This window comes from Crocuta crocuta, unplaced genomic scaffold, assembly GCF_008692635.1.
Source record: "Crocuta crocuta isolate KB4526 unplaced genomic scaffold, BGI_CrCroc_1.0 scaffold84, whole genome shotgun sequence".
Taxonomy (NCBI): domain Eukaryota; kingdom Metazoa; phylum Chordata; class Mammalia; order Carnivora; family Hyaenidae; genus Crocuta; species Crocuta crocuta.
Window position 1 is genome coordinate 4,313,047 of NW_027530213.1, and position 27,990 is coordinate 4,341,036.

General features: G+C 39.7%; 1 protein-coding gene across 1 annotated transcript in view; it reads right to left on the reverse strand.

The window, feature by feature from the left end:
- The window catches only part of MORC3 (MORC family CW-type zinc finger 3), a 39,197-nt gene extending 16,982 nt beyond the window's left edge, over positions 1–22,215 (reverse strand). Inside the window, exons 1-9 of the mRNA XM_077765465.1 lie at positions 22,125–22,215; positions 12,697–12,769; positions 11,187–11,319; positions 10,064–10,278; positions 9,344–9,491; positions 7,654–7,801; positions 4,909–5,037; positions 3,926–4,045; positions 856–953 (exon numbers count right to left, since the gene is read on the reverse strand). Of these exons, the coding sequence (XP_077621591.1) occupies positions 856–953; positions 3,926–4,045; positions 4,909–5,037; positions 7,654–7,801; positions 9,344–9,491; positions 10,064–10,278; positions 11,187–11,319; positions 12,697–12,769; positions 22,125–22,163 (1,103 nt within the window). The 5' untranslated portion in view covers positions 22,164–22,215. The remainder of the gene's footprint in view (positions 1–855; positions 954–3,925; positions 4,046–4,908; positions 5,038–7,653; positions 7,802–9,343; positions 9,492–10,063; positions 10,279–11,186; positions 11,320–12,696; positions 12,770–22,124) is intronic.
- Positions 22,216–27,990: the final 5,775 nt, after the last annotated feature.

Genomic DNA, 27,990 nt, shown 5'->3' on the forward strand with positions numbered 1-27,990 from the left:
AGTGGGCTGTGCTACTTCCTTTATTGTCTACTCTTTTTCAATCTCGAGGTTAACTGTCTTTCATATCTGCTAGTTCTGGATACCTACTGTCCTCTTTTACCCCTTCTAGTAATCACCCTCTACTATCTTAGTTAATAATTCCTTATATTAAATTATCCCCATTCAAAAAATACGAGTAGGCTCTGCCTCAGGAGTGAACTCTGAATATACATTGATTTTCTGTATATGTGTTTCCTACTTCACTGATATTGCTCTCATCTTTATTATAATTTTCTTTCTTCCACTTTTATTTTATTTGTCATTTGAAGAAAAGGCGTATTGCATTATCTTTGTTTTTATCACAAATGTTCCTATGTTTACATTCTACTCCATCATATATGCTCAGTAGGAAAACTGCACTTCCTAAATTTCTAAGTCACATTGATGGTCATATTCATCCTAAGGCTTCTAACCACACTTAAAAGATAGGAGTATTTCTGTCTAAGGTTCATAGGACTAAATACCTTAAAGTTCCCATCAAATAAGCACAAAGTGTCAGGATATTACACAGTAAATATTGACACCAAGAAAGCAAGCACAACCCTCCATATTTTCCACAAATCTCAGAAATACTTCATCTATGAAGACAAGAGAGAATGTATTTCTACTTGTGATGGAGTAGAATACAATTTCTAGGATGGGTGAAGATGGTTAGATGTGTTTTCTATGCAAGCCTCTCACCTATCAATCTTCTTAAAGTTCTATGCTAGAAAAACATCCACAAGACAGAAAAAAAATTTCAGCTTAGGAAAAGTTAGGAAAGTATTTCTAAAACTGTAAAAAGCCAGTAACTTAAATATTAAATAGGTAACATACCTGTACTCATTAGTATAGTCAAAATCTTGTTTATTATGAGTTGGCTTTAGGAAATTACACTCTATAATTCCCACCACTCCAACACCCATGTTGTTTGCCTGAAAAAGAAAATGAAATCAGTCTTTTCAGCATAAGATACGATGCTCAACATAATTACCCTTCCACAAAGATTTACAATTTGTATCAACATTTTTCTATATTTTATGTTATGATTCTTAGAAAATCTCAATTGAAAAATAGGGTCTCATAGATAATTTTACTTTTCTAGAAGTTAATTCCCAAATATATTAGAGCCTTCCCCCAAAACCACTTCCACTGTTGTCAAATATCCATTTAGACAAGTATTATCATCCCCAATTTTATCCAAGAGAAAAAGACCTCTAATGGGATGTATTTCTTATATAGCAGAAACCACAAGTAATGCCTTTCTATATCCACAGTGAGTAGCAAAGACTCTAGCAATAATATGCCAAAAGTTTACTAGATAAAAATTAAAATCATTTATCCAAAGTTACACATCTAGTTGTTAATGGTGATGGAATAAAAACCTAGGCCAATTGAATTCAAGTTATTTTAAAAATGCTACTAGCTGGGGCGCCTGGGTGACTCAGTCGGTTAAGCGTCCGACTTCACCTCAGGTCATGATCTCACAGTTGATGGGTTCGAGCCCCGCGTCAGGCTCTGTGCTGAATGCTTGCTCAGAGCCTGGATCCTGCTTCGGATTCTGTATCTCCTTCTCTCTCTGCCCCTCCCCCGCTCACGCTCTGTCTCATTCTGTCTCTCAAAAATAAATAAAAAATGTAAAAACGAAAAATGCTACTAGCTAAAACACTGAACTCAAAATACAGGAATCACATATATCTAATTACCTATGTGTGATTAGCAAGTGTATTTTGCTCACAATTGTAGCTGAGTCTACAAAAGGAAAAAGTAAAGAGTATATAACTTATACAGCGAAAATTTTCATGAACGGAGCAACTCTAGAAGAAACCATGCAAAACTACCCATAATCCCACTCTACCAAAGCCATCAGTAGTTCATCTCATATGATTAGTAAACCACAGTATCCTTCGACGTGTAGGTCCTGTTCACCTCCTTTCGGGCCTCATCTTCTTGCCTCTCCCATCACTCTCCCAACATGTGCCCCCAGGCAGAGCAAACTCCTCCCTTAATGAGGTCATATTCTCAGAAGCCTCTGTCCCTTCCTTTGCAGACATTTTTCTCTGCCTAGAAAACCCCTGCTAGACTTTCAACACAATAACATCAACTATGACTCAATCACCACGCTCTCCAAGAAGCTGCTTCTGATGCTTCCGACTTGTACCACATTCCCCTCACCAGAGCTCTGAGTGGATGCTCTGTATCTTATCCTTTCATTCTGATCAACTATCATGCCAAATCATACCAAATATCTGACACCTATTTAATAACTGTTTATTGAATCAAAGAATGCAAATACTACTGTCAAATCCATCAACTGGTAAAACAAAAGTTGGCTGTAAAAACATATTTTTTAACCAGAAATTACGCACAATGCAAACATAACTGGGTTGGAAAAATGGGCTACGTATCTTACTTCAGTCAGATTCATAAATAATAAAAGAAAAAAATAATTAACATTCTGTTGCAGATACACTTTTTTTTTTGGAAAACCAAAGCACTTGAGAAACATGGCTTATTACCAAAAATGAATTTCTAATTACCAGTGAAATTTAGTAACTTTAATTACAGGATATTTCTGTTGAAAATTACTAGTTGGATTATAAATGAAAATTAGTTTTTCAGCTAAGTTATTGATACTCCATATCATGGTTGCCAGATTTCTGTATTTTTTTTCCTTAGTTTATTGTCAAGTGGGTTTACATATAACACCCAGTGCTCATCCCAACAAGTGCCCTCCTCCATGCCCATCACCCCCCTTCCCCTCTCCCCCACCCCCATCAGCCCTTAGTTTGTTCTCAGCATTCAAGAGTCTCTCATGGTTTGCCTCCCTCCCTTTCCCCAACTGTTTTTCCCCTTCTCATTTTTTTAATGTTTTTATTTATTCATTTTCAGAATAAGAGAGCATGAGCGGGAGGAGGGGGAGAGAAAGAATTCCAAGCAGGCCCCAACAAAGAGCCCAACAAGGGGCTCAATCCCACAAACGATGAGATCATGACCTGAGTCAAAACCAAGAGTTGAATGCTTAACTGACAGAGCCACGCAGGCACCCGTCTGCATTTATTTTTTGACTAAAATTAATGGTTACCAAGAAAAGTCCAACAAAGTTTATTTACTTTTGCAAAAATGTCATATTCTGGGCTTGTATCAATGTAAAATATGTAACAATCCTTACTGAGTAATATTCAAGATAAACCCACACTATTTTACTGTGTAGAGCTCACAACATTCTACAAAGAATTTAGAATGAAGTAAGATGAACAGAAAATGAAAACAACAGAATTGGAAAACAAAATATGCCTAGACTTAAAACCTTTAACAAACTTGATTTTCAGAATTTATCACTCAATGCTTAACACGTATACTCCCAAAACACCTTTCTGTGAAAACCTGTTTAAGGATGAACAGACTAGCATAGGGTGGGCAATGTTCATCATCCTAAATTGAATTCTACAACAACGGAAGTGGTTTAGGACGGCTCTAATACATTTAGGAAATAACTCCAGAGAAGTTAAGTCACCTATATGATCCTGTTTTTCTGTCTACTGAGTCAGGACTATTAACCAATTTCGTCCCAGAAATAATCACAGATCCACATCCAAATGCAGTCAAATGATCTGCATCTGGGCCTAAGAGCCATACTCATTTTAGGTCTGGAGCAAGTTACTTAACTTATTGGCCCCAATTTCCTCATGTGTAAAACAGAGGTAAAATATTCTGTCCCCCTCATAGGAATATTTGGGCCAAATGGGAAATACATAAGTATCCTAAGTTCAAGTGTCATACCACCATTATCAAACACACTGACACTTACAAGTTATTAGGCAAGACATATTACTTCATATTTGACCCAGTAACATGGTATTTTGACTTTTATGGAAGATAGGTTATTTTCAGATATAAAGCTTACCCTTAACTGACATCCAACTTTCTCATAAGCTTTGATGAGTCTATTTCTGTGATACATCATTATCCCATAATGGTCTTTATTTCTGCAGTTGAATCCAAATGTAATTCTCACTGTTTTAGTCTTAGATGTTAAGGAAAATTCTGAACATACCACCTCGCTCCCTTCTGTTTTAGTCTTAGATGTTAAGGAAAATTCTGAACATACCACCTCACTCCCTTTAAATCATCCCAAGTCATTTCTTAATCCAAAAGTGCATAAAAAAGGGTCAAGTTGGAGAGGATTCCATATCAGGATAAAAGAGAAAGGGGGAAGAGGAATACACTGTATTAATGTATCTCTATACAGCTCGTAACAAGGAAAAAAAAGGATACTAAAAATTTGGGTCGATAAACATCACGTTCAATGTAGGCAAGACTCTTCGAAACCAGCTGTGTCTTCACTTTCTGTCCACGTAAGATTATCTGCATTCTTGGCTTTAGGTATAATATGCTGCAGTAAGCCTGAAAAAACACAACGACATCTGTCTTTTCCAAATAATACCTACAAATGTGTTCAACATTACTGATGTATGTACTTAGAAAGAAAGCTACGACCTCGCTTTGATAAAGGACCCATGAACTCAACAATACAGACTATAAAGTTGTCATCAGTTAATATTTGGTTGTTCTTTAAGAATGAAACTCAATATACTATAGACAGAAAAATGGTTTGCAGAAAACAATCTACTGACCTATACAAATGTTATGTTAAATTACAAATAAAACTTTTCAAAAAGTTACAAAATAGCATATGTGNTAAGGAAAATTCTGAACATACCACCTCACTCCCTTTAAATCATCCCAAGTCATTTCTTAATCCAAAAGTGCATAAAAAAGGGTCAAGTTGGAGAGGATTCCATATCAGGATAAAAGAGAAAGGGGGAAGAGGAATACACTGTATTAATGTATCTCTATACAGCTCGTAACAAGGAAAAAAAAGGATACTAAAAATTTGGGTCGATAAACATCACGTTCAATGTAGGCAAGACTCTTCGAAACCAGCTGTGTCTTCACTTTCTGTCCACGTAAGATTATCTGCATTCTTGGCTTTAGGTATAATATGCTGCAGTAAGCCTGAAAAAACACAACGACATCTGTCTTTTCCAAATAATACCTACAAATGTGTTCAACATTACTGATGTATGTACTTAGAAAGCTACGACCTCGCTTTGATAAAGGACCCGTGAACTCAACAATACAGACTATAAAGTTGTCATCAGTTAATATTTGGTTGTTCTTTAAGAATGAAACTCAATATACTATAGACAGAAAAATGGTTTGCAGAAAACAATCTACTGACCTATACAAATGTTATGTTAAATTACAAATAAAACTTTTCAAAAAGTTACAAAATAGCATATGTGGTAAAATCTCATTTTAATTTTTTTAAAAATGCACACAGGTACAAAAAAAGGTACTATTATTTTCTTTCTTAATGTTTTATTTATTTCTGAGAGAGAGAGAGAGAGACAGCGTTGAGCAGGGGAGGGTCAGAGAGAGAGGGAGACACAGAATCTGAAACAGGCTCCAGGCTGAGTTAGTTGTCAGCACAGAGCTTGATGCGAGGCTCGAACCCACGAACTGTGAGATGATGACCTGAGCCAAAGTCGGACACTTAACCGACTGAGCCACCCAGGCACCCTAGTACTATTATTTTCTGACTCTTCTGTCAAATATATGTATTATTATATATTTTAATTTTTGTTAATGTTTATTTTTGAGATAGAGAGTGTGAGCGGGAGAGGGGCAGAGAGAGAAAGGGAGACAGAATTCGAAGCAGGCTCTAAGCTCTGAGCTGTCAGCACAGAGCCCAACGTGAGGCTCAAACCCACAAACCGTGAGATCGTGACCTGAGCTGAAGTCAGATGCTTAACTGACTGAGCTACCAAAGCACCCTTATTGCTGTCATATTTATTATTTTTAAAAATTTTCTTTCTTAATGTTTATTTATTTATTTTTCAGAGAGAGAGCACAAGCAGGGGAGAGGCAGAGAAAGAAATGGGGGAAGACACAGAATCCAAAGCAGGTTCCAGGCTCTGAGCTGTCAGCAGAGCCCAACATGGGGCTCAAATCACAAAGTGTGCAATGACCACCTGAGCAAAGTCGGATATTTAACTGATTGAGACATCCAGGTGCCCCTATTGCTGTTATATTTTAAAAGTAATAATAAATTAGGGTGCCTGGGTGGCTCAGTCGGTTAAGTGTCCGACTTCAGCTCAGGTCATGATCTCACAATTCATGGGTTCAAGCCCCACATCGGGCTCTGTGCTGACAGCTCAGAGATTGGAGCCTGTTTTGGAGTCTGTGTCCTCCTCTTTCTCTGACTCTCCCTCTCTCTGTCTCTCTCTCAAAAATAAAAACTAAAAAAATTTAAAAAAATAAAAGTAACAATTTTATGTAGGCAAAAGTAACAAGAAAAATCTAATAAAGACATAAAAGTTTATTACACACTTAAAAAGGAAAATATCATAAATAATACACCAACACTTAAGCTGAGTAAATAAGCTTAGTATTTTTTTCAAAATTGAGCTGTATCAGCAGTAATCTAAATGTGTTTTCAATTTTTTTTTTTTTTTTTATTTTGAGATAGAAAGGGGGAGGAAGAAAGAGAATCCCAAGCAGGCTCCATGCCAATGCAGGGCTCGATCCTGGGATCATGACCTGAGCCACACCATCTACTCTGACAGCCTCTGGACCTGTTTCATAATTAAGCAGGATTTTCATGCTTCAATAATGCTTTGGGGTATATCAAGGAATAGTTAAGTATCTTCCAATGTAACTGTTAGGATCTCCAGAAGTTACATGGTAACTTTACAGGTAAACCTGTAAATGTCAAATGTATCCTCAGCTTGAGGTTGTGGAAAAATCTTAGCACAAAAAGTAAAGGGAAAAGTCAGTATTATGTGTCTTCTCACAGTGACTAAATAAGACATTTTTTTAAAAAATAAATTTTATTATATTTCTAGTAGAGAGAGAGAGAGAGAGAGACAGCATGAGCAGGGGAGGGTCAGAGAGAGAGGGAGATACAGACTCTGAAATAGGCTCCAGGCTCTGAGCTGGCAGTCAGCACAGAGCCCGACGCGGGGCTCGAACCCACGAACTGCGTGATCATGACCTAAGCGAAAGTCGGACGCTTAACCGACTAAGCCACCCAGGTGCCCCAAGACATTCTTTTTATATCACTATTGTTAAACTAAGTATTAATTTCTTCAATCTTAAAAACATATTCATTTCTAGGTCAAATATCAGAGGCATTTATCACAAAACTATATTAATACACAGTCGTCTATACATAATTTATTGCTTTGGAATGTGAATTAAGTTGTGTGTGTGTGTGTGTGTGTGTGTGTGTGTTCTAGAACATTTTACATTAAAAGAAAAGAGAGACACTCTGAATCTGGTGGTTTTGATTGAATCAGTCAATATGGCTATCATAGGACATACTGATTCTAGTATTCCTAATTCAAATAATGTAACCACACAGTGAAAGACCTACATGTGCTATCAAATCTGATGAGTCTGAAATTAAAAAACGGTTTTCTAAGCAAACACAACAAACAGGGTGCTCATGAAAAGTTAAATAAATTGGTTCTGAGATACTTTCACTGACAGCATTTATACATAAGTAGAAAACGTAATTTCCATCATTTGCTGATTTTCACATGTCCAGAAAGAGAGGTGAATACATACCCTCAGGGAATAGTCACTCTCAGGGGCGATTTGGTCCATTCTTTCTTGTTTCTTGTACCCTTTCTTCCCTGTTGTCTCGTCTAAATCTTCAGGAATTCTGATGTCGTATTTATCCTTATCAAAATCGAACTCTGTTGCACTTTTGTAGCTATAAAAACAACATTTTGAAGGAGCTAAATTTTAACTTCACAGCAAGATAAGCAAATACACTTAGTTAACAAAACACCTACCCGCGATAGATGTCCCTAGTTGGGGGGGAGGGGGATGGGGGGAGGGGACAAAAACAAGGGAAAAATGAAAGAACAGGAATCCAGAAAGATGCAGAAAAACTGTATTCAGTCACACACTGCTGGTGGGAATGTCAAATGTTAAGAGTCACTCCAAGAAACATTCTGGCAGTTTTATCTTAAAAAACTAAACAGGCAACTACCATATGACCCTGTAATCACACTCCTGAGCATTTACCTTAGAAAAAGGAAGATTACATTCCACAAAAACATGTATACAAATGTTTATAGCTTTATTTGTAATGACCCCAAATGGTAAAAATCCAGATGTGCTTTAACTGGTGAATGGTTAAACACACAGTGGTCCGTGTATACAGTACAATACTACTCAGCAAGGAAAAGGAAGCAAACTACCGATACACACACAAGAACCCAGATGCATCTCCAGAGAAATATGATGAATGAAGAAAGTCAATCCCAACAGGTTTCACACTGTAGGATTCTATTCATAAGACATTCTTGAAATGACAAAGTTACAGAAATCGAGAACGTGTTAGAAGCTGTCAGGGATTAAGGAGGGAGTGTGTGTGGATACAAAAGGCCAACGTGAGAGATCACTGTGGTGATGAAAATGTCCTGTTTCTGGACTCTATCGACACTCCTGCACTACAGTTTTGCAAGATGCTGCCACTGGGGGCCGCTGGGGGACACTCGGGGACACTAGGGGACACTGGCTAAAGGTACAGTAGGTCTATTATTTACGCATATGAATGTACAGCTAAATACAAAATAAAAAGTGTAAAAAAAAAAAGAGAATGAGGATGGGAGAGGCATGAAAGAAAAAGCAAGAAAAAGGGGAATATAGGAAATCAGAAAAGATTTAATTAAGGTATTTCAGGCTTACCACCCAATTTGTGCTTTATTCATTCATTCTAGGTGCCTAGGTATCAACATTAACATATTCATCCTAAGTTTTAAAAAAACCTTATTTGCAAATGATTTTATCCTCACAAGGATACAAAACTTTAGCAACAGAGGCCTCAAATACCTTTTCTCACCAGTTGTTAAGCTCATGCTTAGCTTTAACTCATGGACAAAGACTTCTCTTCCTAATTTACACAAGCTAGGGCTTGTCAGGTGAGATATTATCTTCCCATTTCTTTCTTTTTTTTTCCTTTCTTTTTGAGAAGGGCAGAAAAACAGAAAGTGAGGATTGGCCTCTCTGGATACTGAATATGCAGGGCTAGGAAATTTCGTTTTAATAATATGAAATTACCTCGAATTGAAGCCTAAGTGGCCTCTATAAAACACTCTTAGAAAAGACCAATTATTATCTATGCCAAAAATGAGTACCTTCCCAAGTATTTCTATTCTGTACAACCATGGATCAATATAACACAACTATTTTTGCACCAACAGTTCACTTCTCACACACATAATCCCTAGCTCAGGTCGACATTTACCTTCTAAGGTTCCAAATGATGATCCTTGTCCCCTTCTTACCCATGATAGCATCAAGTTCTGCCAGTAATTTCTGTTCCGTAGAAAACAGAGAATGTTCCAGAATTGCTGCAAGGCTTGCTTTTGATTCTGTTAAATTTATCATCTGTCGTATATCCTAAGTTAAAGACTTACACCAACAACATATTTTTCATCGAAACTCAAACTTCAAAACCACCACCACAACAAAAAACTATTTCCTAAACTAATACCTAAGTTTTAAAACTACAGTTTGAGTTCAGATGAACACCAAGAAAGGTGAAGTAGGAGCAAGTTTACTACGATTCCTAACTAACTTCATAGTCCCTAGTATCTGAATGTGTTTTATCAAGACACAGAGGACATGTTCCTAAAGATACCTTGCTTTTCCTGGTCACTAGGGAAAACTTCCAGGCAGGCCGCACATCTTATTGGACAGAACACAACCAGAATACAGAGAGCTACAGGGAGCTGAGCACAGAGCACAGCCACCCCGCGTCAGCGGTTTCCACGGCACACTTCCAACAGGAGACAGAAGGGGACACGGGGCTGCCGCGGACGCTGAGAGGCAGTGGACAGGAACAAGGGCTACAGTGCAAAGTGAGACTGAAAAAACGAGAATCTGGAGGAGGGCAAAGGGAGGGAATGGCTCAGTGTTTCTTCCGAGTTTCTCCATAGTTTCTACTTCAAATTCAAAAGGATATGGTGCTTGTTGAACGCCACGATTGGGACAACAACGTGTTCCGCTTTTATGACTTCCAAGTAGGTCTGGGACAAGAAGCCCACACTCATGCTTTCTCCATTTTTGGTAAATACGATGGCATCTTTACCCAAACGCATAGAACCTGACTTGAAGCCATTCCCATACAAGCCAACTGGGACATGACCATTCATGGTGACTTTGTCACTGAAGCCAAAGCTGAAAAGAAAACAAAAAGGATTTTAAATATATGAATATATAATCTTCATTTTTTTATTTCAAAAACTATAATATTAAGTAAAAAAGCTGAGTATAAATGTTAGTCTCATCCTTCCTAGTTGCATTTTGAGGCGTTTCCCCACCTTTGAAAAGGAGAAAACCAAACCCACACTGCAGGGCAAGGGTGACACACAGAACCGGGAGGAGCTCGCTGCCTGGCATGCCCTGCCCCGGCAGCCGAGTTCTCATGGGGCTCCGGGGACCCTTGAGATTTCAGCCCATGAAATTTTCTCTAAATGTGAAGGATCTCCTGAATCTGAGCAAGCCCACTGTGGTAGGATTCCTAATGGCATCCAGTGGAACATGTATTTGAGGGACAGTGGAAAGGGCTCGGCTGCCTTATTACTCTGTATATCCGGCCTATGTACCTCAGTTTCCCTTTCATGCACATTTGGCTTCATACTGACATGCTATTCTATGACCCTAGAGCCCAAGGCTTTATGACTATTTTATCTTGCTCCCTTATCCTCTGAATACCTTTAAAATTACTCCCCACTAAAAGTGGCATTTAATGGCAACACTGGTTAAAACTAATTAACGCTAAAGTATAAATAATTGATATCAATGTTACCACCCTGAAGGAATGGTGGAACTTTAGATAAATCAGACATGGCAGGGGACGGTGAGAATGGTAGGGACTATCTAATAATCAGCAGAAGATGATGAGAAGATTTGAGAACAACACGCACTGTGAGTACAACATGTCGTGTTTAAAGAACAAAAACCACGGGCAATTAAGTATGATACGTGAAACTCCTGGGTAAAAGCAAAGCTTTCAAGAAATGTGACATTTTTGGGGCGCCTGGGTGGCTTAGTCGGTTAAGCGTCCGACTNACATTTTTACATACCTTAGCATTTTATGTAATTTATCTGGAGTCATACCATTCCCATTATCAGTGAATGTCAAGCATATATGGTCATTTATCACTGTTTTGTCAATCCATATCTGTTTAGCATTCACATCGGGATCGTAAGCATTATCTGAGAAACAAAAGTTTCGAGAAATTTTGACTTTGCATTTTAAAGAACAATTAATTCAGACAATCCTTTAACAAGCAACATATTTATTAAAATTTTAAAAAACTGAAATGTTTAGGGAACTCCTAAGACTTGAAAACACGAACCTAAACTGCCGCTTGCTATACATGATTCATTGATCATTACAGAGTTAACTCTTTCCGAAGCCCTCCATCTGTTATGTAGAGAACAAAGATTGGTACCGACTGTACTGAAAACGTACAAACGAGAAGAATTACTGCACCAATGAGATGATCAAGACAGGGAGGTCATCTGCCCAAAGAACCAGCCTGGCTATCGAGTGAGAAACTGAGAGCTGAGTGTCAACTAGCACTACAAGTTGACACAGAGGGAATGCAATAGGGTTACTGAATAAATAGGAAAGCAGTGATGTTTTCTGCTAAATTGGATACACAGATGAAGTTTTACCTTCTACACAGTTCTTCAAATTGTGGCCCTCTCAATCTAACCAAAGTTTCTGGTGGCTTTTACATTTCTATGATCTCTGTACAGATCCTCACTTAACACTCTTGTTTAGCATCCTTGTTTGTCTCAGAATAGGGAAGTGGGAAGGAATACATAAAAAAAAAAAAAAAAATGAAAAAAATGTCAACAGAAGCAGTAATAACGTCAGCTTCTGAACTAAGTTCCACTTGAATATCCCTGATTAAAAATGCTTTCTGAGGTATATTTTGAAATCGTTATGACTAGACATAAATAATAGTTCTCAAACTATCCTTCTATAAGGCAGCCTACAATTAAAATCAAATAATCTTTTTAAATAAACACTTCAGGGAAAACACTCTAATGCATGAATCTTCCAGAGGAAAAAAATCAAGGCCCCCTAATGCAAATCTGATCACAATCTTGCCTCTTTTCTCATATTCATTAAAACATTATTAAAATACAATACTATAACCAATCAATCTATTGGAGGAAACAAGAACTTATTATCACAAATCAAGCATAACATTAATCCCCCTACTTGCTAACATCAGAAAAACAAATCCATTGTTACATACTTTCTAGCTATTAAAAAACACAATTCCTATTTTAGCAATAGATCAATTTCTTTTATAATCAGAATTATACTATTTTCAATATAAATGTTTTATGAATTTAGCAAACTATTTTAATAGTAATACAGGGAAGGTTGGGGAGCAATTAATTTGACGTTGATTTGAATAGCTGTTATACTAGATTAACATTTACCAATGGTATATCATTCAAGATCTACCTGTTTTATTAAACAGCACATCTGCATATTATTTTTCAATGAAAAGTTTTTTAAAACCTCAATTATAAGCAACAGATTATACATGAAACGTCAATTTTACATACCTATTAATTCAGCAACTGCACTGAATGGCCAAGTGTGACTAGTAGAATTTGTATGTAAAAACTTCGGGCAAAGCTGAAACAAACCAATAATTCATGTAAATTATTTCAAGTCTTTTTTTTTTTTTTTTTTTTAACATTTACTCATTTTGAGAGACAGAAACAGAGCATAAGCAGGTGGGGGGCAGAAAGAGAGGAAGACACAGAATCCAAAGCAGGCTCCAGGCTCTGAGCTGTCAGCACAGAGCCCAGTGAGAGGCTTGAACCCACAGGCTGCGAGATCATGACCTGAGCCAAAGTCAGACGCTCAACCAACTGAGCCACCCAGGCACCCCTTTCAAGTCTTACACTTGAGAACAGAAAGCAATATAATTTTCTGTCCCTGGGTTACACAATAATACTGAGACCAAGGAAAACTTGTAGCTGCTTGCTTCAGGATACACCTGGAAGATATAACCTAGAAGGTAAGATTCCTGGAAGGCTGTGTGAATCAATTAAATAGTTCACTCATCAAGACTTGCTTCAAAACTCTTGCCTCCTTGGGTCCACCGTTCCAAAGCTGTGATACCATAAACTGTCCAATCAGAAAGTTACTCTCCTTGCAAGACCCACCTCAAAATTACTGTGAAAACACAACTAAGATTTTGCCAAGGGGGTGTTCTCTCCTGAGTGCATTACGTTTAGTAAACTTAACTTCATGTATGAATCAACAGGCTTTTCTAGTGGTCTCTTGGAAAAATCAATTATTTGATACCTTTTTATTTATTCCAAGTGCATTACAGTTCAACTGTGGCAGTGGAGTACATCTATCTATCAACCCTTTTTACACAATGTCAAAAGAAGTTCAAGTGCAACAAACGTTATTGATTTCCAAGGATTTTAGGCCTGATTTTATTCACAGTAATACAGTTAGAGGACTATGCCAATCCACCTCACACAATAGAGGATTCTCCAAAATTCCTTAGTACTATATATCTCAAATGTATTAAAAATGTACAAGTGGCTTTGAAAGGCCAAGGCTTGAAAATTTCAATATGCAGAGAATTTACATGTAATGGGTATTTTGTGTTCCTTCTGAACAGATCATCTCACATAAGGGAATAAAAGAGAGAGGACACTTTAGTTAATGTGAAGAGCTCTGGGAATGTGATGAGATTATACATCAAACCAGCTGTGTTTGTAGTGTTCAGCTGCTGCCACAAGGTGTCAGAAAGAGATTGACTTTTCCTCCATCCACACTTGATTTTAGACAATTCCCAAACATCCACTCACCATCAGACTGAAGTACACACGTGAGAAGTGAAATTCTGTAGAAGAGCAGTCTTTACAGCGGAGCAGGGCACACATTCATGTAATATGGAGCGTGAGTAACTCAGCCTTGCTACAGCATACATTGCAAAGAGTTTTTAATAAAAATAAATTTCCAGATCTTCATCTTGCACAAGAGGCCTTTTCTCAAATTAATCTACCCGAGGACTGTGCCAGGGATCAGCCACCAGGAGGCTCTTCATGTCCCAGCCCCTCCCCTTGTGCAATTACCATGCTACCAGTTATACAAGAATGGTATGCTCCTCACCTGTTCTGGTTTTATAAAGGGGCAGGGCTTTAGAATGTGAAACCTCTACCAAAGGAGATGATTAATTAACTACCATAATCCCTTAGAGCATCTATCTTTGCTCTGTTTTATACATTTCTGTTAGACATGAAGTCTGGAGTTAGAAATGGTGCATTTTGAATTTCAGATGTATGGCAGAATGTGATAGTGGTAATGTCAATTTTCATGTAATGTCTCCATCCTATACATCAATTCCAAACTGAAATAGCACACGTTGTTCTTGAGCAAGGTCCCGGGACAGCAAAGCAAAGGTAGCATCAGTAAGAAATAACGAATAGTAAGTGGTTTTTTGGATATTTAGACATGAGCAATTATTTTCAACTATTCTTTAAAGAATATTTTTAATGTTTTTCTTATTTATTTTGAGACAGAGGGAGAGAGAGAGAGAGCAAGTGTGCGAATGGGGGTAGGGAAGGAGAGGGAAGGAGAGAGAAAATCCCAAGCAGGCTTTGCACAGAGCCCAACTCCAGACTCAAACTATGACATCATGACCTGAGTCAAAATCAAGAGTCAGATGCTTAACCAACTGAGGCAGCCAGGCGCCCCTCACTTATTCTTTTTTTTTTTTTTATTTCTAGGAGAGAGATAAGACAGCATGAGCAGGGGAGGGTCAGAGAGAGAGGGAGTCACAGACTGAAACAGGCTCCAGACTCTGAGCCGGCAGTCAGCACAGAGCCCGACCCGGGGCTCGAACCCACGAACCGCGAGATGCTGACCTAAGCGAAAGTCGGACGCTTAACCGACTAAGCCACCCAGGCGCCCCTCCCCTCACTTATTCTTAATTCTCATCTCTCGAACATATCATTAGCTGGGAGGGGGGAAAAACACCCTGGGGCAGCCAAAGCAGTAATATCCAGACACACAGACACACAGACCCACACATGCGTGTGCGCACATGCACACACGCACACACACAGAATGTTTAACTAGGTGTGTGATCTTGGGCAAGAAGCTTAACCTCTGTGCCTCAAGTTCCATCATCTATGAAAATGAGGATGATAAACATCAGTTTACCAGGCTGTCAAGAATATTAAGTAACTTAATATTTATAAAATGCTTATAAGATCAATGGAAACATAGTAAGCACTGTGTGTATTCTTTAAAAAAAAAAAAAGGTAAGTATTCCTTAAAGGCACAACTGAGCTCACATAATAAAAATGAAGAAAATCCTTAATGGCTTCAAGTAAAAAAGGAATTAAAAATGAGGATGCAATGAGTGAGGTGTTTAACTGGAATACAAAGATTTTGGTTTTAACTGTGACTCAAGGATAGATTTGGAAGTAAAAGCCTCTCTCCCCATCCCGCTCCCCCTCCATTAGCAGAGGAGGGGTGGGAATCTGCCTAATGGGGAAGCTTGTCTGTTTTGGTCTGGATGCCTTTAAAAAAAAAAAAAAAAAAGTAACACAAAGTTCTGTAAAAAAAAGGCATGCCCTCACTTGCGTTAAGTGCTTCAATTTATATAATCCGCAGAACTACTATGGAGAAACAAGGCTCAATCAGACAGCATAGGATTCCCTGTATCATTATTTGGGGGAATACTTGAGTACACCCAGGTATTAAGTATTTTATTTATCTAAAACAACATTTAAGGGAATAATCCACCAGGAGAAAAATGGTAGTGGATAAAATACATTAGTACTAGACATCACCCCTACCCCCAAACATTAGGAAACACACACAGAAAAACAAGATGCTCTGAAGACTACACAGATATTTTAAAGAATCAATAAAACTTTCAGAATCAACAGTCACACATTTTAAAAATCTGTTAAATATAGAACTTTTTGGAAGCCTGAACACATAGAGTGTTTACCTATATGCTCCCACCTGAAATTGCTCTGTAATGGAGGGGGGGGGGAATAAACCCAGAAGAACAAAAAAACAATCAGAGAAGTGATGGATAATAGCACACAGAATAGTGAGTAGTTTGGATAGTGACAACTGATTAAATAGCCTGTAAAGAGTGAAGTCTGAAACCTACAGGAGATGGGAAACGGGAAACGAAACAAGAAGCAGACCAGGAACCTTGGCAGAACTCCAGGAAGCCTCAGGAATTAGACATTTGTGGCTCTGAAATCAAAGGTACTAGAGGCTGTATGAAAACAAGACAGGTTTGGGGCGCCCCATGGCTCAGTCGGATAAGCATCTGACTTTGGCTCACGTCACAATCTCAGGGTTTGAGGGTTTGAGCCCCACAGCGGGCTCTGCCCTGACAGGGTGGAGCCTGCTTGCCCCTCCCCTGCTTATGCATACGCTCGGTGCGCGCTCTCTCTCAAAATAAACAAACATCCAAAAAAAAAAAAAAAAAAAAAAAGAAGCAGCAGCAGCAGTGAAGATTCCCCCCAGTTCCTTCTTTCATCCTGCAACTACTCTAAGCAACCCAGCAGAAAGTGGGCACTCGGTTCTCTGGAGCAAGTGATGATGGCAGCTCAGGGACAACTAAAACAGGTGGGTTAAAGGCAAGTCAGCAAACAGCCCAGAAATACCCTCCTCCCCCTCCCCCCCATGGATGGCCAAATGATCTTCCACAAGTGCATACAGACCATTCAATGGGGAAGGGACAGTCTTTTAAATAAACAGTGCTGGGAAAGCTAGATGTCTATATGCAAAAGAATCAAGTTGCACGTTACCTCACATTATACAAGAAAAAAAAACTTAAAATGGATCAAAGATCTAATGTTAAGAGTTAAAACTATAAAACTCTTAGAAGAAAGCATAGGGGAAGAGTTTCAGGACACTGGATTTGGATCTTGGCTAGGACACCAAAAGCACAGGAAGCAAAAAAGATCGATTGTACTCTATCAAAATTTAAAACGTCTGCACATTAAAGGGTACAACCGACAGAAGGAAAAAGCAATCTACGGAATGGGAAAAATATCTGCAGATCCAGTATGTGGTACAAGGTTAATATCCAGAACACATAAAGAACTCCTACACAAATCAACACCAAAAGGACTAAAAACCTAAATAGTTGGCAAAGGACTTGGATATTTCTCCAAGGATGGCACACAAGTGGCCACTCAACACAAGGAAAGATGCTCAACATCACTAATCATTAGGGAAATACAAATCAAAAGGACAGTGAGATACCACCTCACACTCATCAGGATGGTATTATAAAAGTAAGCATAGAACTGTCATGGTCCAGCAGTTCCACTGGGGGGTATATACTGAAAAAGAAATGACAGCAGGATTTTGAAGAGACTATCTGTATACCCGTATTTACAACACTATTCACAAGAGCCAAAACGTGGAAGCAACATAAACATCCATCAATGAATGGATAAACAAAATGTGGTATATTCATACACAGGAATATTTTTCGGCCTCAAAAAGACAAGACATCTGGACACTTGCTACAACTAACCACCTTGAGGACATTATGCTAAGTGACATAAACCAGTTACAAAAGGGCAAATAATTGATTATTACACTTCTATGAGATACACACAGTAGTCAGATCCGCAGAAAGCAGAATGGTGGTTGCTAGGGGCTGTGGGAAGGGAAATGAAGAATTATTCTTTAATGGGTATAGAGTTTTAGATCTGCAAGATGAAAAGAGTTCTGGAGACTGTACAACAAAGTGAATGTATCTAAAGATTTTTTTTAAGGTTTATTTTTGAGAGAGAGCGCGCACCTGCGCTTGCATGTGGGGGGAGGGGAGGGTGCAGAGAGAAAGAGAGACTGAGGATCCAAAGTGGGCTCTGCACTGATAGCAGAAAGCCCAATGCGGGGCTGGAATAGCTGAACCCTAAAGACTACGACCTGAGCCAAGTGGGGCTTTTAACCGACTGAGCCACCCAGGCGCCCCACGCTGTGAATGTATGTAACACTACTAAGCTGTACACTTAAAAATGGTTAAGATGGTAAATTTTAAGTGAAGTGTATTTTACCACAGTAATAAAGAGATAAATACCAAGACATCAAGCTGAACAATGTTGAGCCTCCAGAAGAGCTAGAAGCCAGGATTATATATGCCCTGGCAAGAGACTAGATGCCGAATTCCTCTCTGGAAAATAGAATGATTTCTAAAAGTTCCATTTGGTTCTTTTATTACAAGTTGGGCCAAGCCTTTCTGGATAGCATCTTATTTTGGTTGTTCTCCCTTTTTAAAAAAGTTTATTTTATATTTTATTAAGTTTTTATTTAATTCTAGTTAACATATGTTGTAATATTGGTTTCAGATGGACAATATAGTTGATGCAACACTTCCATTTAACACCTGCGGCTCATCACAAAATTTTAAGTTATTTTAAACAAATTTTTTTAACACTTCCATTCTTTAGGGTCTTACAAATGCTGACATAGGGTGCCCCAAACACAACATAACTGATTCCTTCCTATCTGGTCACCCAACACTGAAGCCCACCAAAGGGACTCTACTCATGTATGAAGTAGCTTTTAGCGTCCAGTCAGCTTTTAGTGTCTCTAATTAACAGCACATTAACTATCTCCAGACATTTGAGAGTGTGTGAAACTAGAAATCAAAAACACACAGAAAAAGGAATAAAGTAGTGGAAATGCAGTGAGCCAAAGGAAACTTCAAAAATACTATGATCAATATGCCCAGCAATAGCAACTATTTTGTCCAGGGAAGATTCTAAAAAGACATTCAGAGAATAAGATAGTGTTTATAGTATTTAAATAAATGGTAAGAGCAAGGCAGGAGAACAAATGGAGAAAAATCTCACAGTAAAGAAAATACAATGAGAAGGAAAACGGGAGACAACAGAGAACAGAAAAACAGACGAAATTTGTCCAATACATGAGCAAACTTTCCTGATTATTAAGGACTTAGTTTCTAGCCTAAGTGCCCAATACAATGCACAGAACTCTGTTACAATAAAGCATGCCTTTAAAATTCTAAATCATTTCTAATTTAGAATTACAGACCCAGCTAAATGATAAATAAAGAGCAAGCAATATATTTCCAAGAAAAGACCTAAAACTTTTTTCTTCCCGTGTACTCTGCTCTCAGGAAGGATGGATGGGCTCCACCACTACCAGGAACAAAAACAGCAAGTATTTGCTAAATGCTTACTACATGCACAGGCCTTTTATATGTATTTGCTCCTTTAAGGTTTAAAACCACCCTTTGAAGTGCGTAAACTATGCCCACCCTTTGGACTGGAAGCTCGGGCACAGACAGTAAGTAACTGCCAAAGTTACATGTCCAGTTGTCAGTCAGGATTTGAACCCAGGCAAGTGAGCTCCAGGGCCCATGCTCTCAGTCACTAACCTGTTGTCCCACCCAAGGGAGTAAACCCTGAAAGAGGAATATGTGGGATGGAGATCCAACAAAAAGGGGAAGGAAATTTCCAGAAAAATGATAAAGGGAAGTCCCCAAAACACAAGTGAGCCAACAAAACGGACAAAATATTGGGTGTGCTTGAACACATCTGGAAAACATTTTCCAGTTCTGTGAAAGTGGATGAAGGAGTGATCAGTACAGAGCCAATCTATGCAAACAAAATACAATTAACTTAAGAAAAACAAAAAGCTGTACAGCAAAGAAAATGCAATCATAATTCTGTTTGGCTCATTTGTGAATTACGGTAAAAGTGATAAATCATATAGTAATTCAACAAAATGAGAGACACATGCATTGGAAGGATGGGAGGAGGTGAAGAGAGTGTACAGGAGTCAGTTAAATCCACAGCAGGACTCCTGGAAAATAACAAATGATACCAGCGTTTTTTATTTAGAAATATGGAGGCAAAAAGCAACAACTTAAATGTTTTTGTCACTCTGCAGTTCATTCTAGGATCTCTCACCCTCCTAAATTAAAAAAAAAAAATTACATACATTATTATGGTTCACTACTGTGCCTTAGGTTCTGTAACTTTTGACAAATACATAAACTCATTAATTCCTAGACTCTCCTAATGAAAACATTTGAGAGCAATACGCAACAATGAGCAGGGCTGTGTTCCAATGAAACTTTATAGAAACTGAAATGTCTATGTCACATAACTTTTGTATGTTACAAAATATTCTTTGATTTTTTTTCCAACTGTTCAAGGATCATTCTTAGCTTATGGGTCAGACAAAGACAGGTGGCAGGCTGGATTTGGCCCATGCGCTGTAGTTTGCCAATTCCTATACTAAAGCCAAGAGATGGATGGAGATACAGTCCAGAAGCTGCAGATGGGGAGATTTCCCTCAATGGGGTTTCAAAGAGCCCATATTAGCCACAAAAGAAAGATCTAGCACAAGGACAGCTGTTTCACCCAGACAGCCAACTAACAAAACTGGTCTCTTAACACCGTTTTGACCCTCATCTTTGCTCCCTTTATCACCTCAATCTAGAAGAGCCTGAGACAGCAACACTGCAGGGGGCAGGGAAGGGAGAAGAGAATCCAAGTGTAGACATAGGACCAAACCAGTTGACTCCTTTTCCCCACTATACGATTCTGGTTCAGAAGGTGGCCCAATCTGGGAAGCGGATGGGCCAGGCATTAAATTGAATAAGAGATTTTAAATTAGATGAGGTCACACTTCAGAATACCTGAGGCTAACTGGAATGTTATTACATCCGCCCAGATTCACTCAGCATGGGAAAGGATCACTAGCAAATAATATTTAAAGCCAGAGATAAGAAGAAAATTTTCTCCATATTCAAACTACTATATACTATCTCATTCAATACGCCAGTTATGTAAGCAAAAGACCTTTATTCAGTATGGGGAAAGAATGCTTATAGGTCAATAAAAATTTCTCCAAAAGAAAACAGAAAAATGGGCAAAGGATATAAAGAGGCATTTTAATATTTATTTTTGAGAGAGACAGCACACCCGTTCTTGAGTGGGGGAGGGGCGGGGGAAGTGGGGGGAGACAGAATCTGAAGCAGGTTCCAGGTTCTGAGCTGTCAGCGCCGAGCCCAAGGGGGCTGGAACTCACTGTGAGATCATGACCTGGGCTGAAGTCAGACACTTAACCAACTGAGCCACCCAGGCGCCCCATAAATAGGTTTGTTTTTTTTAAAGAGTCAAATGTTAATAACTTTTAACTTCATAGTCAAGGAAACGTAAAGTAAACCCATGTACACTTCACATTCATCATACAAGAAAAATTGTTAAAGTCCAACAATACCAGGTGTGGGTTACGAATCTGATTAAATCTAGAAAAGTCACAGGGCAATGCACCATTTTTACAGCAATGACATTACCTCCCCCCCCCCACGATTGTTCAATTTAACCAGACTAAGGTAGACATTCTCTGGCAAGAGTAACCAACCTCAAAAGAGGAGATACACTTTTGCATACCACCACCAACTTTCTAAGGATAATCAGGTAGGGAAGCCACGCCCACATTTCAGGAGGTGAAATTTTTAATTCTAGAGTGCGACGGCTCCCTACGACTTAGGACTCCTAGATACAAGAAATGCTGGAGCACTTCCAAGAACGCCCCGAAACAGACACGACCGAAAGGCTACAGGAAACGGGAGAGCCCAGTGACCCGGTGATTTGGGCCCGAGGGCTTAACTGGAGGGAAGCGGCAGGAATGTAAACGGATCAGGAAGACTCGTTCCGGCTCGCTTCACCCCATCCCACTACCTAAAGGTCAAGGCCGCCTGGCATTTCGGGCCGCGATCTGCCGCTGCCGCTCCCTCCCGCTCCGGGGCGCCCCGCGGGCCCGCAGGCCAGGAAGGGTCAGGGGCCCCGATGTCCGAGGGGCGGGCGACCGGGCCACCGAGGCCTCGCCCTCGGACGACAGCTGCGAGGCAGCNGCCACCGCCCACTGCCTGCCCCCCCTCGCTTGCCCGCCTGCCCGCCCTCCTGGGACACGGCCCGCTCCACCCCTCGCGGCTGCTCACCGCGCTGAGGCGGATCCCGCTGGGTGGCTGCGCCGCCATCTTGAGCGAGCTACAAAGCCAGGACCGGCCTCGGCCCCAACCCGACTGGGAGGCGGCCGGGAAGACTGTTGGGTCTGCTGGGCCCACCCACTTCCGGGGCGGGGCGCGCGGTCGCCCCGCCCTCTCACTTCCGCCTCAGGCGCAGTTGTATGGAAGGCTGTGGGGAAGGTAAATTGAGGCTGGTTTAAACCAAGAACTGGGCTCCCAGGGCCGAGCCCTGCAGGCGTAGGGCGCATGCGTAAGACGGGCGGGCGCGAACCTGTAGCTGCGATAACTGGACCTGGAGACTTGAGCGTCTGGAATTTGAAGCCTGTCGGGACGTGAGCTGGGGCGCAGTGAAGTGCACTCGAAGCCCCTGACCTGGCTGGAAGTGAATTGCAGTAAAAAAAAAAAGCCATCCCATGCCCACCTGTGACCGTGTGATTCGATACCTTGTTAACGAAATGTAGATTTTGTACATTTTGGATTTGCCCTGGAAATTATCATCCATCCTTATGAAAAGAGTCCTTTCTTGCATGCACGTTTATTCGGTGTCGACTAGGAGCCAGGCACTGGGCTAAGTGAGGAGGCTGTAGAAATGAGTAAGTATAGGGTTGCTCCATATTGCAGGTTGGAATGGAAAGGTTTTTAAAAAATATCCATTTAGGTTTTTTGCTTTTTGTTTTTCCTTTGATCTCTTTGTCCTGGTTTGGGTAAGTTTAAGCACCTGTCAGGTCTCCGACACTTGCTCTTGTTTCATTTAAAACAAAATTTTTAATGCTTATATTTGAAGGCGAGAGAGACGGCGAGAGTGGGGAGGGTCAGAGAGGGAAACACAGAATTGGAAGCAGGCTCCAGGCTGTCAGCGCAGAGCCTGATGCAGAGCCTGATGCAGAGCTGGAATTCACAGGCTGTGAGATCCTGACTTCAGCCAGAGTCTGATGCTCAGCCGACTGAGCCACCCAGGCGCCCCTACTTTTTTTTAGCTAAAAAAAAAAAAGTTATCCCATTTCTCCCACCCGCTTCCCATCTATTGTGTTTTTTAACGGTAATATATTTTCTTTGTAAAAATGCAATTAATATGGAGATATAAAACATAAAATTGACTCCCACTCTCTTCACCAGAATGTATAAACAATTCGGCATACATTAGTCCAGGCTTACTATATACTAAATATTATTTCCAATACAGATAGTTATCCGCCCCCCCCCCATCCCCGACCGCCACTTAGCACAGCTCTACTTAGGGTTTGCGGACTTTACCGCGGTGTGGAAATGATAGCATTCGTTAAAAACTATACTTGAGGAGCCTGGGTGGCTCAGTCGGTTAAGCGTCCGGCGTAGGCTCAGGTCATGATCATACGGTTCGTGGGTTCGAGCCCTGCGTCTGGCTCTGTGCTGACAGCTCAGAGCCTGGAGCCTGTCTTTGGATTCTGTGTCTCCCTCTTTCTCTCTGACCCTCCCCTGCTCATGCTGTTTTCTTCTCTCTCTCTCAGATATAAATTTAAAACATTAAAAATTTTTTTAAAAAGAAACTGTACTTGATATTTTGAATTTTGCTCTTTTGCTGACGTGAAAATTAATATCCGGAAACCTCAGTGAAGTGGAGTCGGGGGTTTGGTAAAGGGAACTCTCCCTCCCTATCACTCCTTGTCAATTGCAGGCCCAACAGGAAGAGACTGTCTTGACATTGCCGGGACTGGACCTTGCTGCTTGGTACTACTTTACTATGGGGGATGGGGAGGAGAAGAAGAAAGCCTTACCTTATCTCCCACACCCCTGAAAGAGCTCAGCCAAGACACTATACTTTGAACTCCCAATTTACTCCAGTGGACTTTTTAGTTTCTAACAGCCTTCCCAACCCACCCATTTTCTCCTTAAGAAAGGGTACCTCTCCTTTATTCTCTGGAATCACCTAGGGTTTTGCCGCAACTTGTTTGTCCCGGATTGCAATTCTCTCTTATTCTTAAATAAGCCCAATTTTGCCAGTAAAACAACTGGCAGTTTTTATTTTACTTTTTAAAGATTCACACTGGGCTAGCAATATCCGGTTTGATCCTCTCTCATATGCTGGGTAGCAGCAAGCTATCAGCCATTGCTATCCAGCCAGCCATGCTATCAAAATGAATAGTCCACACACTTAACAACCATTGCACTCATACAAAGTCTGTTTTTCCCTTTCAGTACAGTATGTAAACAATGAGATATCCAACACTTTCTTATAAAATAGGCTTTGTTTTAGTTGATTTTGTCCAACTGTAGGCTAGCGTTAAGTGATCTGAACACATTTAAGGTGAAGCTAGGCTAAGCTATGATGTTCTGTATGTTTAGGCTTATTAATATGCATTTTCAACCTATGATTTTTTTAAAAAATGTTTATTTATTTTGGGAGAGAAAGAGAGAGTGCGAGCAGGGAAGGGGCAGAGAGAAAGGGAGGGGGAGAATCCCAAGCCGGCTTCATGCTCAGTGCAGAGCCCATCACAGGACTCAATCTCATGACCTCGAGATCACAACCTGAGCTGAAATCTAGAGTCGGACGCTTAACCGACTGAGCCACCCAGGCGCCCCCAACATACGATGTATTTTCAACTCACAATGGATTTATTGGGAGGTAACTCCACCATAAGTAGAGGAAGATCTGAATGCATGAAGAAATGTTGTGTTGTCACTCTTGCCACTCACCATTGGGCAAATGACATAATGTGAATCACCTAAGTCAGAGTGCTGGTTAATACCCCTTGTAATGACCTGCACTAGGTAATTTCTCGGTTCTCTCCAGCCGGGGATTGTTATGTAAGAGGCTTTTTTATCAACTCATTATTGAGAGCCTTCTTCGTGTCTGTCAATGTCAGGGCTTCAAGGATGCAGTGGTGAACAAAACAGCCAAGGTTTCCTTTCTTGAACTTATGATCTCAAGGCTGTGTTTGAGAAATTGTGGCCCATTTGTGACTTGTGAAATCAATTTGAGGAGTCTCAACTGTCGCCTTGTGGGAATCCAAACAGAATTTTAATTTACTAGTGTAGTGCTGTGTCAGTCTAGGGCTGACAGCTTGTTCACTTGGTATTATTATTCTTATTCCAACTTCTTCCCTTATTAACCTTGTGCCGCTCAGCAAATTTTGAGATGAGATTAGCCCGGATTACGTGGATGGGCCGTGGATGCAACCCCAAGTATAAAACAGACACAGGGGCAACCTGGGTGGCTCAGTCTGTTAAGCTTTTGACTTTTGATTTCAGCTCAGGTCATGATCTCACACGATTCGTGAGTTTTAGCCCTGCATCGGGCTCTGTGCTGGCAGCATGGAGCCTGCTTGAGATTCTGGTCTCTCCCTCTCTCTGTCCCTACCCCTCTCATGCTTTCTCTCTTTCTCTCTCAAAATAAATAAATAAATAAACTAAGAAAAATAGTTAGATATAGACAGGGAGGGAGATGGGGTCACAGAAGGTTATCTGGCCTCCGCAGCAGACAGAGACTTGAAGATGCTATACTGCTGGTTTTGAAAAGAAGGGGTCTTGAGCCAAAGAATGCCAGGAATGCAGTTCTAGAAGCTGGAAAAGGTGAGGCAACTCTGTTCTAGAGCCCCCAGAGTTTCAGAGGGAGCAAGGCTCTGCAGATGGCTTGGTTTCAGCCCAGTGAAACTTATTTCAGACATCTGGCCTCCAGAACTGGAAGAGAAGACATTTCTGTAATTTGAAGTCACTAAGTTTATGATAATTTGTTAGGACACCAACAGGCGTAGACAGTATATTCATGTGCAAGCAAGTACTTACCTATACACACAGATTCTTGTCCCCCCCCCTCCCTTTTTAACACAATTAAGCACACTTTGGAATTCCACATTCTCAAGGCTTACTCATATTGAAAAAAATGTGAGGCATATATGTACACGCTGAGCTTACACTAGGTTGATGTACAAGGGGATTTTACAGGAAAATAAATGCCCCACCACACCCTTCTGCTGTTTGTATCAGCCAAACCCAAGCTTACATGGAAATCTTTATTTTGAAAAAAAAAAAAAAAAAGAAGAAGAAGAAAAAGAAAAAGGTGAGTTTGATGTGACTTTTTTAGTGATAGAAAACGATCTCATTTGGAGAGTGCTGTAGACTGTTTGTCTCCCTCCAGATTGATACGTTGAAATCCTACCCCCGCAATGGATGTATTTGGTGGAGGCTTTGGGAAGTGATTAGGTCACAAAAGGTGGAGTCCTCTTGGATATTAATGCCCTTATCATAAAAGAGGCCCTCCAGAGCTCCCTCAACTCTTGGGCGGTGTGAGGACAAGGCAGGAAGAACCAGGAAGTTACCTTGATCTTGAACTCTTAGCCTTCAGAACTGTAAAAATGAATGTTTGTTGTTTAAGCCACCCAGCCTACAGTATTTTTGTAGGATTAAGTCAAAGGAAAATGGACTAAGTCAAGGAAAGAGAAATGTTTAAAGTCCATAGAGGGATTCAAACATTTGTCAAATAAAATCTCTGCCTGATTTAATAAACACGACGTGAAATCTGGTTGCTTTCGACTTATACAGATATGCACCTTGACTTTTACATTGAACAGTATATCTTAGGGATCCTTCCAAAACTACATAAAGAAACTCCTCATGTTATTTTGCAAATTCATAACATTCTTTTTTTGAAAAAAATAATCTCTATGCCCAACATGGGGATTGAACTCATGACCCTGAGATCAAGAGTCACATGCTCTACTGACTGAGCCAGCCAGGTTCCTCAATAGCATTCCATTTTATTGATGTACTGTAATTTCTGTAGCCAATCCCTGTGCTGGTGGGCAAAGTTTGTCTCTAAAGTTTTATTATTATCGATAAGACTACAATGAATAATTTGTATGCAAGTTATACATGTATATGTATATCAGACAAATTCTCAAAAGTAGAGTTGTTGGGTCAAAAGATACACCCAATCATAGTCTTGATAGAAATTGCCAAATTTCCTCCAAAGAGCTTGTACTAATTTATATTCCTTATATGTAGAAGGGATCCTATTTTTCCCTATTACTAACATGTACTGAAATGGTCAGTGAATAATGTTTCAGAGCAATTTTGTTTTTCCTCATATTGTAAGTTTGGGCATCTTTTTACATGTGTTAAAGCCAATTGCTTTTTTGTGTGTTTGTAGAACCTCCTGTTAATTTCTTTTGCCCATCTTACTATACTTTTTCTTTTAATAGGAGTTCTTGGAATATTAGAAAAAAATAACCTTTCATAATAGGAGTCTTTTCAAATGCTTTTCTCAGTTTGCCATTTGTCTTTTACTTTGCCTATTTTTGTTTTGCAGAATTTTTAAAAGAAAGTTCATATAGTCAAAATTATTGAGTTTTCACTTATGGTTTCTGGAATTCATATTCATCTAAGAAAGATCATCCCCATTCTTGGCTCATATAAATGCCTTCTCTTGATTTCTTCTAGTATTTTTATGGTTTCTTCATGGTTTCAATATTTGATCTGTTTGGAATTTATTTTGCTGAAAGATGAGAGGTATAAATCCAATTTATTTATTTTTTTTGTTGGCTACCCCAATACCATTTATCAGATAAGCTACCTTTCTTACCCCGTATTGGTTTGAGTACATTTTTCTATGCATTTGTGTTCATTGATGGACTTTCTGTTTTATTCTATTTATCTGCTGTCCAGTCCTGCATTGGTACCATTTATTTCAGCTTCATAATGTTTCAAGACCTACCCAGTGTAGTCCTCTTCATTACTCGTTGTTCTCAGAAAATTTCTGGCTACTTTTGCCTATTTTTCCATATAAATTTTAGGATGAGTTTATCCTGTTAAAAAAAAAAAAAAAGAAACAAAAAAACTAAGTGTTGGGGCACCTGGGTGACTC